Source organism: Patagioenas fasciata, chromosome 5, assembly GCF_037038585.1.
Source record: "Patagioenas fasciata isolate bPatFas1 chromosome 5, bPatFas1.hap1, whole genome shotgun sequence".
Classification (NCBI taxonomy): Eukaryota; Metazoa; Chordata; class Aves; order Columbiformes; family Columbidae; genus Patagioenas; species Patagioenas fasciata.
In genome coordinates, this window is record NC_092524.1 from 60,334,466 (window position 1) to 60,348,782 (window position 14,317).

The window sequence follows — 14,317 nt, forward strand, 5'->3', positions numbered from 1 at the left end:
GGGTTTTTTGGAAAGCACCAAGATGTGCACATTTATCCCTGGTGGCTCCAGCTGAAGGAACAAGATTTTTATTATTGTGTGTCACTGGAAGTGCTCATAACAACAGCCCATCTTTTCTTATTTCTAAGAAAAACCCATTTATCAGTCACCTTCATATTTTAATGCAGTTCTTTCGCATATCACACCAAAAATGTTCAACATCTACTCAAAGGCTCAACAGAAGGGGTGTTTCCTTTGACCTCATCGTTACCAAAGTCAGTCGGGAAACCTACATTTCAAACCTAACTTCAAGCAGGAACAGATTTAGAGTATACGGCATTATTTAATGTCACTACTAGTTTTACCTTCATACCCTCTTTTCCTCTACGCACCCACACAGCCATCAAGAAGCTTTACAACATTATTCAGTAATGCACAGTGACAGGAACTGAGGAGTATTTTTTGCTGAGAAGTATTTATAGGACTAAAAAAGCTGGTCCATCACTCAACTGATAAATAAGTTCTTGGCCACTTAAACTTTTATTTGCATTCTAAAATGTCCAATATTGCAATTTCTGTTATATTGGAAAGTGAAGATGGAAAGAAATGGAAAGAACAGTCCACAGAGAAGGAATGACACACATTTCTGCCTTTTAAGTGAATGTAAATCCAAAGATGTATTTCATCCAGGGTCCCAATTCAGCTAAAGAGGGCTGGAAACATTTTACATTAAGAATAAACACTCGGTGTTTTTATCATCCTTTGTAAGGCAGCCCGCGAAGCTTAGTCTTTATGACACTGAAGTTAAATAAAAGGCTCTTTCCTGCACTCTGAAAGCAGGGTGTACAGGAAAAACACAACTTAGCAACTTAATTGCTTTAAATTATTTGTAATGTAGCTGCTGTAATGTCAAGCATTCGGTCACTACCGGTCTGAGTTGCAACCCACCCAAATTTTCATTCCTACAGCATTGCATCCTCCTCCACACGCCTCCCTCGGCCCGCTCCGCGCCACCGGCGGAGGTGAAAGCCTGGGCAAAGAAGGAACACGGGCCTTTCCCCAAGCGCCCGGCACAGCCGGCCTGCGCAGGCACAGCCTAAACGGCAAGGGCCCTATCTAGGCCGCGGGGGCCGGGGCGGGAGGGCAGCCCTGAGGAGAAGCCGAGCGGCCCCCTCCCCGCCGCAGAGCGCGGAGGTGGGGTGAGAAGGTGCGAAGTCTCTCAGCACACCCAGTAGGAAGGAAGGGCAGGCCAGGAGAAGCGCGAAACCCCCCAGCTCAGTCGCTGCCCCCCCAGGCCCGTCCGCACTGACTCAGCTCCCGCACCCCCCGGCCCATCCCGCGAGCTCTCGCGAGATTCGGTCGATGTAGACGCGATGTCCTCTGGGGCACTGGCGGGGGGAGGGCAGAGAGGGAGGGAAGCGAAGCCAGGGGTGTCTTGATTGATTGCGGTCGCCGCCAGTGGGTGGGGGGACGGCGAAGTTTCAGCCAATAGATCCGTCCCAAGGCGAAAGGCGAACCAATGGTGGAGCTGGGGGGGCGGGGCACGCCGCTGGCTGATTGATCCCAGCTTTGGCGTTGTTCAGTCAGAGCGAGAACATTCTAGAGGTGAGTACGGGGCAGCCATTGCCGGGGTCCCATCAACCGGCCCATTCCGCCTGAGCTGCGCGCCGGCCGCCGGCTCTCCCTCCCCCATTCCCTTTTCTCCCCCCTCCTCCTCTTCCCTCTCGTCATAGGTGTCGCCACTAACGATGCCCCTGATTGTGTCTTGCCCGCAGATTGTCCGGCGCTGCTGTCCCTGCTGATACCGCCTGCCCCAGGACGCCGGGACCCGGAGGCTGCGGCGTCCGCCTCCGCCTCCCTCTCCGCCCGGATATAAGCGCCCCCACGGCCCTGTTCTCCTCGCACACTCGGCTTCGTCGCAGCCCGGGGCGAGCAGCGTTGGGTTTATGTCTTTATTGGACGAAAACGGTGAGTACTAGTGCCGGGCTGGGGCGGGTGATGGTAGGTGGGTTTGGGTGTTGAGAAGGTGTGGGGAGCGGGCGGGCGCCTCAGGCTGGGGCGTCGGGCTGTGGGTGAACGGTGGGTAGTGGGGGAAGGTTTTGTGTAACGAAGCGTCTGGGACCTTGTTGGGAGGGGGACGAGAACTGGGGTGGGGGGGAAAGAACAAACAAACAAACAGGGAAAAAAAAAAACCTGCAATGTTTTAATTGTACCTGTTTGCTGTATTTTTGTTTTGTTTTTCTTTTTTTTTCCTTAATTCCCCCACCACCGCCATGCGACGAGACAAGATGGCGGCGGCGGGGGCCGCGCCTCCGCGCGCGGCGGGGACCGGGGAGGGGGCGCGCGGCGAGGGGGGCTGTGGCGCAGTTACCAACGGAGCGGGGGGGAAGGGGGGCGGCTGCTGCTGTTCGAGGGTCAGCCGGGGCGGGGGATGGGGGGAAGGAGGGGCGGCTGCGGAGCCTGAACCCCCCCGCGTTTGGAGAACGCATGCGTGGCTGGAGGTGACTCCCCTCCATCTCTTCCAGGGCTGACTCAGTGCTTCGTTGCTGCATTTATGACTCATCACAGGGCTGAGCGGGGCGGGGAAAGGGCGCTTTGAAGCGGGGAGTCGATGTGCCTGCCCGCTTTTTCCTCCGTGCATAGCGTATGGGTGGGGGGGAGGGTGGTGCTTGGGATGAGGTGTCCTAGGGACCAGGAGAGGGAGCTTTAGTCTATAGTAGACAAAAGCTGTAGTGTGGAAGGAGGAGAAACGGCATGTTCTGCTTTGAGATACGTGCTTCCTCAGTGCTGCTGCAAGCATGTGGTCAGGTCACGCTGTGGCTCTTCTTAGACACTTTGGGAAGGAAGCCTCGTGCTTGAAACAGTGTCTATGCTGCACTTTTTGCTGAGGAAGGGCAAAACTGCATCTGGGCTAGTGTAGAACACAAGGCACTTAAAAATCTGACTGCTTTTTGTGTAAGAAAAAAAAATAAAATATATTTAGGCCCGACCAGAGGGACTCGGGCTGTGTGGAATCAATCGATGTGCTGTTATGCATAAATACTAAGAAGGCTATTTTAATGTGTCAACGCTTCTGTTATTAATGATAAAAATGTGATGACGTGTCAGAATAGCCATGCTGTAGTGAAGGTTGCCTGTGTAGTCATCCGGTTGTGGCTTAAGTACTCTTAGATCTGATTATAGAGACACATTAATTTAAATATGTAAATACTGCTTAAGGCAACTTTAATAATAGGATTCATTCTCTCCCCCCCCCCTTTCCGTAAGGAAAAAAAAAAAATGGAAAAGCTTCTGCACTGCTCTGTACCTCTGCATTGTTAAGCTTTCTACAGTGAAGCAACTTATGTCAGGCTTTATCTGGTTTATTGTTAAGTCAAAACTCAACAGAAGCTGCTAAGAGAATCCATAAGTGCGAGGAAGAATTACCTAGTTTTCAGTTATTTTCCATTACAATCCAAAAATGGGTAATCCATGTGAAAACTAGGTTGGGCTACAGATCACTGCTGCTTTGTCTTACTGAGGTTTTTCAGCATTCTGACAGTTTATGTGATATTCATGCTATGATGTGGAATTTGAAACAGGTTTCCAGATCTTTCTCCTGATTTCCTCTGCCCTGCAGCCTGAAACGTGTCACATGACCCTCTCAGTGCAAGAGCCATTGGTCTCCATAATAAATCCAGCAGTGTTTCTTTCCCTTCCTTATTGATGGCAGCATTTCTTTAGGAGTTAATCGTACAGCAAATAGCCATAAGCTATGCAGTGGTTTTGGGGTGCTAAGAAAGAAGAGGGTGGAAAGCTATGGTGTAGTTGAGGATGTTACGTAGCAGTACAGTTCAAGGCTGTTGTTTTCAGTTCCACAAATTGAAGAAAGTCATGATACAGAGAGTACTTTTTTTCCCCCCTCTTCATGCTAATTATAGCCACTTATATAGTTCTGTTTTAAGATTTGATTGGTGCACAATAAGATACTTCATTTCTTTTCTGTTTATTAACACTTGCAGAGCTGTTGCGCAGCCACTGGTACCTGTATTGGGGAAACATAGCATACAAGCAAGAACCTTACAGCCTCAGTGGCGAAAATTTTTTCATGTCAGAGACCGAGAACTCTTGCAGTCGTTTATGTCATCCCGTCTTCTCCAGACAGAAGATACCAAAAAACTGCAATCAAAGATCTCTTCATCTTATTGATAAAGCTACTAATAAGGCAAAATGTCTGTCAACGTCAACCGCAGTGTTTCAGATCAGTTCTATCGCTACAAAATGCCCCGTCTGATTGCCAAGGTAACTTACTATTAGTGGTAAGTAGGTAGTGTTTCATACCACTTGATCTGTTGGTAGAGGAGGAAGAGGGGGCTGAAGTTAGTGATGATGTTGAGCCAGAGGGCAAGGTGTGTGTCTGCTCCTTTCTGCATATTAGCTCTTCTTAAAGACACATATAAAAGCAGAACTTTGATGTAGTGAGATGGGGAATACACACTGAGTTTGGCTGTTGCGGTCACTTAATCTTAAAACACTTTTTTCCTTAGGTGGAGGGCAAAGGAAATGGAATAAAGACGGTTATAGTCAACATGGTTGACGTTGCAAAGGCGCTTAATCGGCCTCCAACGTGTAAGTAGTCTGAAGTGACTCAGCATTTTGTAATGCTTTTGTGTTTGAAGTGGTAGTGCTAAGTAACAAATCATGAATACCATTCTTTCAAGATTTGTAAGAAACGTGAGTATCTGAGAATGAAACAGTAAACAGAAGCAATAACATTTACTTGCTACTAAAAATCACATTGAAGGTATGAGGGCAGTGGTGATTATTGTGCTTTCCTTACAGATCCTACCAAATTTTTTGGTTGTGAGCTGGGAGCACAGACCCAGTTTGATGTTAAGAATGACCGTTACATTGTCAATGGATCTCATGAGGCGAATAAGCTGCAAGACATGTTGGATGGATTCATTAAAAAATTTGTTCTCTGTCCTGAGTGTGAGAATCCTGAAACTGATCTGGTGAGTGCTCTCTGTGTTAATGGTAGCACTGTGGAAACACTTGTTTAGTAGTTTATGGAAGTGGTGTGAACCTGATAGCTGACTTGGAATGTCTGTGAAGAGAAAATCCAGTACACATATGCACTTTGGGAAGGTTGTGGGCTCAAAACAGGTAAAACCTTCAGAGCTAAATTGCTACTTCTAAACTTGATGTGTTGATGATGATATAAAGTATTTAAACATCTGACTTAATCATGTGGTGGTGGTAACCTAAACATCTTAGGCTTCAACGCGTGATTATTCTGTAAGTGATATGTTAACAGGAGGTTGTTTTTTCTTTACAGCATGTCAATCCTAAGAAACAAACTATAGGTAACTCTTGCAAAGCCTGTGGCTATCGAGGCATGCTTGACACAAACCATAAACTCTGCACGTTCATTCTCAAAAACCCACCTGGTAAGTGTGTTTCCTTATTTGGTGGGGGTAAAGGGAACTTCTTCAGGAAGTTTTTTGGAAAAAAAAAAAAAGACACAACAGAAAACAAAACTCCAGCATAGGCCCAGAGTAAGTTTGTATGTCAGAATGAAGTAGCTAGTGGATAGTTTCAGTATGAGCAGTCTCTTACTTAATTATTTCATATCCTGTATTTGTGAACAGTTGGATTGGCCTATACAGGACAAAGCCTACTAGGAGGAGAGCTAATCAGCAGCAGCTCATGGCAGTTTTGCCTTAAAGTGAGCGTGAAGTAGAAGGGTAGGAAGTAAAAGCAGTATAGTAAATGCTAACTGTAGTGTACTTGTTCTGTGCAAGCAACACTCTGTAGTAAGCATCTAGTTGCCTACTGCAATTTAAGCTTGCTAAAATAGAAAAGTCTAACCTATTCCGGGGGTCTCTGCTTTGTGAGGTCACTTGTTATATAGACTTGGACAACCTTATGTCTTAAGAAATTAAACTTTAACTGGAACCAGGGGTTTCCCCAGCAAATGTACATCTGCCCTGAATGTATCAGGAGACGGGCACTACATGTAACTGCTGCTAACGAAAGCATCCAGACGCACTTGGCAGAGGTGCAGTAGTACAGGGCCTCTCTAGTTTTCTCTAGTTTATAGAATAAAGTATTAAAATCCGCTTGCAGAAACCAGTGACGCTGGTACAGGGAAGAAGGAAAAGGAGAAGAAGAACAGAAAAGGCAAGGACAAAGAGAATGGTTCTGTGTCCAGCAATGAGACACTTCCACCTCCACCACCAGAGGAGATTTCTCCTCCACAGGTTGTGGTAAGTAGAAGGGAAAGTGGGGAGATGAGATGCGGTGTCTCGTGGTATTCTCTACTAGTCAGCATTGCACCAGAAGTTCTTACTGTATCCAGAACATCACTGCTGGAATAGGAGTTAGCCCTGTGTCTCTTCCATAGTGAGAGTACTCTTCAGTAACAGTACTTGTTAACGCTTCAGTAGTAGAGCTTGTTTTCTTTGCAAAGTGAAAGCTGCATATCCTTACCTATCTAGGTCCCTGAAAAGGAATATTGTATGAGTGTACTAGATAGTGTACTTTAAGTGCAGTTTTACCACTACAGGTAGTTACAAACTTGTGACTATCTTCCATTACTCTTTCCTACATCTGCCCATTCTCCATCACCTTTGATTTCCAGATTATAGTGTAACCCTTTCTTTAGGGGAAAAATTAAAATACGTGTTTATAAAAATGCTCTCAATTCTTTATTCAGAAAAAACACTTGTTTATTACTAAGCTTGTAGTAACACTGTATGAATTTTTTGGTTTTGTTTTTGAGGAGGAGGAGGATGATGATGACTGGGGTGAAGACACAACAGAAGAAGCCCAGAGACGTAGAATGGATGAAATCAGTGACCATGCGAAGAACCTCACACTTAGTGAAGACCTGGAAAGAACAGTGGAGGAGAGAGTCAACATACTATTCGATTTTGTGAAGGTGAATATTCTCTGGTTGTTTGGTAGCTGCTCTACTGTAGTTGTATGAAGTGTTAGTAAGGAGACTGAGAGCAAGCTGCTTAGCCTTCTACCAAAGCACTGGTTCCACTGGTGGTGGGAAGGCAAGTGGTGGCAATAGAGCACTGATGCAGACCTCAGTAGCTTTAAAATCTTTGTCTCTGTTCCTGTCTTGTAGAAAAAGAAGGAAGAAGGTGTCATTGATACTTCTGACAAAGACATTGTAGCAGAAGCAGAGAGACTGGATGTGAAGGCCATGGGCCCGCTAGTTCTCACCGAAGTCCTTTTCGATGAAAAGATTCGTGAACAGATACGGAAATACAGGCGTCACTTCCTTCGTGTAAGCAGTCTCTTCTTTGGTACCCAGTGTAACAGCTGTTGGGTTGGCTTTTCCTAGGAAGTGTTTGACTCAGGTCTGGGTTGCCTTGTGCTGTGGGGAAAAAAACTTTTAGCTTTTTGGTTTTAAACCCCTCCTTAGCTAGGCAAAACTGCTGGGAGGGGTAGTATGAGCTGTAGTAAATTTTGCTGTCTCACCGAGTTAAGAGCAGAAGCAGCAGCTCTTTGTGGAGACGGGAAAAAAGCTAATTTAATTACTTTGTTTTTGTCACAATTCTAGTTCTGCCACAACAACAAAAAAGCTCAGAGGTACCTTCTCCATGGCTTTGAGTGTGTGGTAGCCATGCATCAGTCTCAGCTTATTTCTAAAATACCACATATTTTGAAGGAAATGTATGATGCAGATCTTCTAGAAGAAGAAGTCATCCTTGGCTGGGCAGAAAAGGTAAGGGGTAGTATTTCACATACTATACCAGCTAAGTACCTGTATGTAGCATATTGCATCTGGTTTCTCCGTTCTGGTGTAATAGCTTGTATAGCTGTCTTTAACAACTCACTTGAGATAAGTTACTGTCTGGGTGAAACCTCCCTTTCAAAAATGGTCTGAAGGTAGTGGGGTGGGTGAGGTTAGAGTCCTGAGTTAGTGTCTTGCTGTACCTGGTTATGATCTGATATAAACTCCCTCAGTGCTCAAGCAGAGCCTGTGCATTTCTGTCTTTCAGGCCTCGAAGAAATACGTTTCGAAGGAGCTTGCCAAAGAAATCCGTGTCAAAGCAGAACCATTTATTAAATGGCTAAAGGAAGCTGAAGAAGAATCTTCCGGTAATGAAGAAGAGGATGAAGATGAAAACATAGAGGTAGGAAAAGCTCGCTTAATATAAACAACTCCGAAGTTACACTGTTCCTGCATGCTTAGGTCTTGTACCTCATCTCGGTACACTATAAAACAGCTTAGTTCATGTGTTGGTGTACATGTTGGCAGCTGGGGGAACAGCTCATTAGTGTTGTCACTTTTCTACCTGAGATCACTTGTAACAGTAACGGTGCAGCTTAATGAGTCAGGACTATGACTGTGAAATGGTACAGTCTCTTCCTCAGTAGTAGTTGATACAGTGGAAGATTGACAACAAGGTATTGTGTGTGAAGCTTAATGTTCTAGAAGAGTTGGTGTGTGTTAGAAAAGCTGATGGAAGGAAAAAAGTGTTTTCCTCATGCTTTAGGCCTAGGTAAAATGTGTTAGCCTACACTCCAGCTGACTGTGGCTGGGACTTCTTTTGCATGTGGGTCTTTCGTTTGTCTTCCTCCCAGTAGTACCAACACCCATTCTTGGATCTGAAATCGTGCTTCTTATAGACCCCTGCCTTCTAAAGACACTTGTTGAGGTGTAGTTGTTTCAGTACGGCTGAACTCAGGTTTCCTATACAAGAGGAATTCCTGTCCTGGAAGGCGCTCTGCAGTGCATTTCAGAACACGGAGCAGCATGTTAAACAGTTCATGGCAATAGACAGGAGGGCTCTTTGAGTGGGTGGGTGTTGCAACTCCTGATCTTAAAATTATTCTGGTGCTTAATGATGGCAGTAGCTGCTGTATTAAAAGTTCATGTCTTGTCTCTGCAGGTGGTGTATTCTACAACTGCCAGTGTACCTAAAGTTGAAACTGTGAAGCCTGCAAACAATAAAGATGACGATATCGATATTGATGCCATTTAAAGTGATGCAACATAGCTTCCAGCATAATAATGCAAACTTCTCTGCATTTTCTGCCAGAAGTGTGACTTGTATGTGCACAAGCTGAAATGGCTTAACATCCTGCTACTCTTTGTACTCTTAACATGTATCTTTTTACTGTGACTGATCTTGTGTAACTAAGCCTATTACCAGGGAATCAGCACATCGGTGAACTGATCTAGTTTGCAACTGGCATGTTCTGTTTCGTTTTTCTAACTTGTGTTGGACACATACTTGGAGCACATTTATACAGTTGTGGAAATAAAGGATTTGGTTTTGGTCAGCCTTCATTTGTGACTTTCAACTCCCTTATTTCTTTTCTGAGTAAGTATTTACACAACTTGGTGAAACATGCACATTTTGAGACAGAAGGACAAAAGCTGGTCTGTGAAGTTTGAAATAAAATTATGACAATCTCTTAAATGAGACAAAAAATAGCTTAAAGGCTGTTGTGACAGTGGAGACTTGAAACATGGGCAAGAAACAGGTGCTGGGTAATCTGAAGTGTACAAGTGCCAGCTCTTTAAAGGCAACTGTGGATCAATCCTCGTAGGACTTTTTTCTTCAACGAACTTCCACAGGTGTTTACTACATCATTGTGTCTTTGTTTAGGAAACAAGGGTGCAGAGTAAAGGCTAGTCCATCTAAATCAGGAAATTGATGGGACATGATGAGTGACACGTTTTGGCTTAGGAGTGTGAGTCAGTGGGAGAGCTGTAAAGAGGGTTGTTTTTTTTTGCCCTTCACAGCCACTTGCTCTGGAAAACCAGAAGTGCCAATAAAGTGACAAGTTTCATTTCATTGTTGTGAGATTCAATGTTAAAAGTTGAGACATTGCTCCAGTGCACAATGAGCTGCTTTTTGTAGTCAAATTGTTTTAGCAGAACTTAAAGGGAAGATTTTGTTTGCTTACAATAGTGGTGACTTAACCTGTGGGTTTTTCTCTCTGAAACTGAGGTGTAGGTTTGCAAACTTGTATTGCAGGCAGTCCTGGCATCAAGTTGTCAGTTGGCAATAGCAGGTGTGGCAAACTGTTGAGAGGATGGGGTAAAGCATTTGAAAGTGTTACTTCAGTTGAGTGTTTATTGCAGTAGTGCAAAAACATGAAATGCAAGTTTAGTCCTGGCCTGGTTTTTTCTCTAAAAGTAAATTTGTTCTCCTTTCTGTTTAAACTGTGTTTGTATTTCAAAAGTAACTCAACTGTTATGCTGTTGGGAACCAGGAAGGTGGATTATTAATCTCCATGTAACCTCTGTGAAAGATACCTCCTCCTGGTCTAACAGGTCTAAGCACACTATTGTAGGCTGGAAGCAGAGACTGGAAGGTAGAGATCCTCTGAAAAAAATTTTAGCTGGGAACTAGCTGTTACAGAGCTGATGGTTTTTGTTTCGTATCACTGTAGAAAACTTAGAGACTAGAATACGTGGATCTTTTGAAGCAAAAGACTGGAACTTCAGGGGTGCTGACAGAGGGAGGGGTTAAAAACTGTCTGGTTAGGGGCAAGGTTTCAGCCCTGGGCTGCTTACTTGCTTGTGTTAGCGATGCCCAGAAAATTAAATCGTTCACTAGTATCACCTGGTTACGCTGGTGATGGGGGTGTAAGATTTCCTCAAGTTGTGCTTCCCTGGTAGTTACATGTTGTTGTGGGAGGTGGGTGCTTGTACATTAGGTGAGCTATTTGGGTGGGGGTTTGAGTCTGCTTTGCCTTTCTGAGCAGAATTCCTGCTTGCAGAGGGGATACCGAGAGGCCTTACTCGTTCCTGGGAGTATGTCACAGCTGCGATGTTGAGAAATGCTGTGTCCCCTTGACTAACTGCACAAGGGGGTTCTTGGCAGCATGGGCGGTGCTATATTCTCCGAGCCCAAGTCTTAGTTAGCACAGGTCAGCTCAGTTCACCAAACTGATGGGTTGATCCACCACTCATGGTCTGCAGATGCAGCTTTGCAGATCCAGGTTGATACCATCTCTAGAATGTGACCAGGAGGTTTCTGTCTGAAGTATGTGTTTTTTATGGTGTTGGCTGTTACTGACTGTAACACAGTAAGGTTTAATTTGGGATGTTGTTAGTTTAATTCTAGAGCAGACTTTTGCAATTGCAAGCTGCTACCAAAGGGGATAATCTATAGTTTTCTACCCCAAAACCTAGTGACTAGCAAGACAGGCCCGTACCCTCTAGTAGGGAAGGTAGTAATTCGTGTGCGCGCGCACACAGAAAAAAAAGAAAATGTTTTCCATAAGATCAGTGAACTGGTGCTGCCCTAGCAAAGCTAGACAATGGTAGATTTGGGGTGAACATGGTGGGAGCTGGCAGGGAGTGGAGGTGTTCTTGCCTGTAGTAGCACACAGGTGGATCAGATTAAGTGTATTATAAAGTGGTGCCCTGATATTCAGACATCAGAGAGGCTTTTAGAAGCACTGAGACCACCACTAACTATGAAATTCCTGACACTGAGTTATGCTTTTTACCCTATTTTCACAGTTACTGCTGTTTCCATCTCAGATTGTTAATTGAGAATTCCACCAGCTAATAAAAATGAGTGTTTATTTTGTCAGCATTTCTTTAGGGAAGGAAGGAGTCTGACTTAGAAGTTTCCTGAGTCTTTGAATTTATTGCTGCTACTATCTGATTAAAAGTAACAAGTGCATCTTCAAAAGGCAACTCAGTGTTGAGATATAATCTGCTCCAAGCTTCAAAGAGGCTCCTGGCACCTGGAAAGGAAACAGTGAGTGTTGGGTGATTTCCCTCACTTCATGCTGTAGAGTCTTGCTGTTTAAAAACCTGAGCACGGGCACAGTGATTTGCCAGTGGAAGGTCCGTCAGCTTTTCCAACCTTCATCTCCCTCCAGGAGCCTGCAATCGGGAGCTTGGCTGCAGCTCAGCAGCATTCATCAGAGGCTCCCAGAGCTTGGCAGCTTTGCTTGGGGCAGCATCATGAGCAACTGGAAAGAGCTCAGTGGCTTCAATCAGGATTTGAAATCCTGATTGTTGTGCGTATGAGAAGTAAAATTCTCTGATTTTACTTCATTCAATGAGAGCCCAAAAATTGTTGTTAGAAGCCAGGACACACATTATAGAAAAGGGTGCGCTTCACTCCTGAGAGCATACAGGAGTGTAGTGAAGCCATGACTTAAGAAAAAGTGATATGAAGGGATTGCAACAGGCATAGTCATGTGCTGAATGCTTTTTATTTTCCCTTGCTGTGGTAGCGGCTGCCGCAGCTGGTGTAGCCAAAATGCAATGCTCCCAAAGAGGTCAGTTTGTTAAACAGGTTGCAGTCCGCTCCGTGGGGTCGCTTCTGTGAGGCATTGCCACAAGGCTGTCACTCCTCCCTCTTAAGATCTTCTTGTTCTTTGGGTTGAGATGCTCACTGAAAGATCCCAATCTCCACCCATGTCAAACAGCTTGGTTGATTTTATGCTGGCCAGATGTGCCGTGGAGTTAAAAGCATTGATTTATAACTCTAATAAATAACGACTAGTACATGGGAGTATTCCAGTTGTGTAAGTTCTGAAGCTTGATGTTTGAAAAGAAGAGGTATCACTGAAAAATAGTTAATGTAGCAGTCTGTAATAAAGCTGTTCTTTCATTTGAGGGCTGCTACATGGTAGTAATAAAGATCACAGCAACTCTGGGCTCCCAATGAAACCAGTGAATGGAAATGGCAAGGAGAGACGGAACAAAAGTAGCTGACCCTTCAATTAGTCTTCTAAACTGTGGTAGCCATTTTCTTCTCAAGATAATTACTCCAAAAGAGCCTCAAAGGGCTGTTGCTGAGGATTGGCTCCTTGGCATTCAGTAACACCACTGAACCATGAAGGTATGGAACAGAAAATCCAGAAGTAAAAACAATAAAAACCAGCTTGAAAACAATGCTCTTTAAAAGCAGCTTATCTGTGAAACACTGTTTGCAGGGTTAACGTTCAGCTTAACTCTTATGATGTTGTTGGAGCCACTGGGGTTACTGACACGCTTGACAGGCTGCTGGCATTGTCTATGTTTTCCATTTTGAAGACAATCATCTTGCTACCACAGAGGTGTCGGAATCTGTCGACAGACCTGGAAGTGGTGAGGGGCTGTTCTGGTGCCATTGACCTCCTTTCCCAGGCATCACTTCTTTACCTAGTCTGGACCAGCACAGGTGTATCTCCACAGCTTCCTTAGAGCTGTTCCAGTTGACATCTGTCAAGAATACAGATGCCAGCACTCAGGAGATGATGCTTTTAATTCAGTAAAGTTTTGCAACCCCTTAATCTTTTTCAGAGGAAAAATTTTTAAAACCTTTGATATCTTGGGTTAGGAACCTAAGAAACAGGGGTTCATCTGATCATTGTCAGTAAAACAGAGGGAGTGGTTCCTCCTGTTGTGATGAGTGTTAGAGAAATCCAGTAAATGTTAAACCACCTTTTCTGGATATTCTGCTTGCACGTCCTTCAAAGTTGTGGTGCTTAGTAAATAGCTAAGATTTTTTAGTAATTCAGCCTCAGCAAAAGCTGCATCCTGGGTTCCTTTGAATGGGATGCCATTAGTTTCCAGTAATGGCTATGCAAATCCATGGTGACAGGGCAGGTCCAGGGTGAAGCCAGGTCAGCAAGGCAAGGCCAGGATCAGCAAGGATGGGTGCAGGAATGCCCATGTGGGTACCTAAGCTTTACAAGGGCCTCAGCCTAAGTGCTGAGCTGGGGACACCTCAGACTCAGCTTCTCCCAGCTCTTTCTCATATTGCTCCTTCTGTGTCACCCAGCTCCAAGGTCACTCATCTGTACCATATCTGAGCAACCTTGAGCACCAGCAGCCACACACCTTCAAGGTGGGGGAAGAGGCTGCAGAGCCTGTTCCTGCTCCCAGGACCCTGACGTTTTCTGAGGCTGGAGCTCTAGAGTGCTGTTTTTCCCACTGCTCATCTCATTACCGTGGTGCTAAATGGATTCTCAGCACAGTATTTTCTTTCTCAAGGGGGGAAGAGATGATGCAAAGGAGAGCTCTGGTCTGAGCATAGGGTCACAGGCCATTCAGCTATACATTGCAAATAAGTGAAGTATCAGCAGCAGGAGCTCCTCAATGGGAGGTTTGTGTGGGTGTTGTATTATTCTCCCTGAATTTTTGCTTCTGATTTTTGTATCTGTCTGATATTAATAAAACCTAGCTAACAGCACTGACGTCAGTGGAGTTTGGCTTTGTATCTGTGCAATTAAGGTAGATATCTGGCATCTTTAAAAGAAACAGGAGGAAAGTACATTTCCCCAGGAGAATCCCATCCCTGTGTTGTCAGGGAATTGATAATTGATTAATTAATAATCACTCTTATGGACAAAGTTACAGGTATACAAATTGTGA

General features: G+C 44.7%; 1 protein-coding gene and 1 non-coding gene across 4 annotated transcripts; both read left to right on the forward strand.

Annotated features, from left to right (window-relative positions):
• Positions 1-1,471: 1,471 nt before the first annotated feature.
• Positions 1,472-9,271, forward strand: EIF5 (eukaryotic translation initiation factor 5). 3 transcript variants are annotated; one of them, XM_065839301.2, is made up of 12 exons: positions 1,472-1,584; positions 1,755-1,947; positions 3,981-4,260; positions 4,506-4,587; positions 4,801-4,973; positions 5,297-5,408; positions 6,088-6,227; positions 6,743-6,901; positions 7,097-7,258; positions 7,535-7,699; positions 7,977-8,111; positions 8,871-9,271. In XM_065839301.2, exons 3-12 carry the CDS (start codon positions 4,189-4,191, stop codon positions 8,961-8,963), a joined length of 1,293 nt encoding a protein of 430 aa, XP_065695373.1. In that variant the 5' UTR covers positions 1,472-1,584; positions 1,755-1,947; positions 3,981-4,188; the 3' UTR covers positions 8,964-9,271. The 3 variants fall into 3 exon arrangements, with proteins under 3 accessions (XP_065695373.1, XP_065695374.1, XP_071665771.1); XM_065839302.2 differs by lacking the exon at positions 1,472-1,584 and having other exon boundaries at positions 1,596-1,947; positions 6,746-6,901; XM_071809670.1 differs by lacking the exon at positions 1,472-1,584 and having other exon boundaries at positions 1,599-1,947; positions 3,981-4,277.
• Positions 5,760-5,883, forward strand: LOC136102847 (small nucleolar RNA SNORA28). Its single transcript, XR_010651492.1, has one exon. It is a non-coding gene; the product is annotated as a small nucleolar RNA SNORA28 (small nucleolar RNA).
• Positions 9,272-14,317: the final 5,046 nt, after the last annotated feature.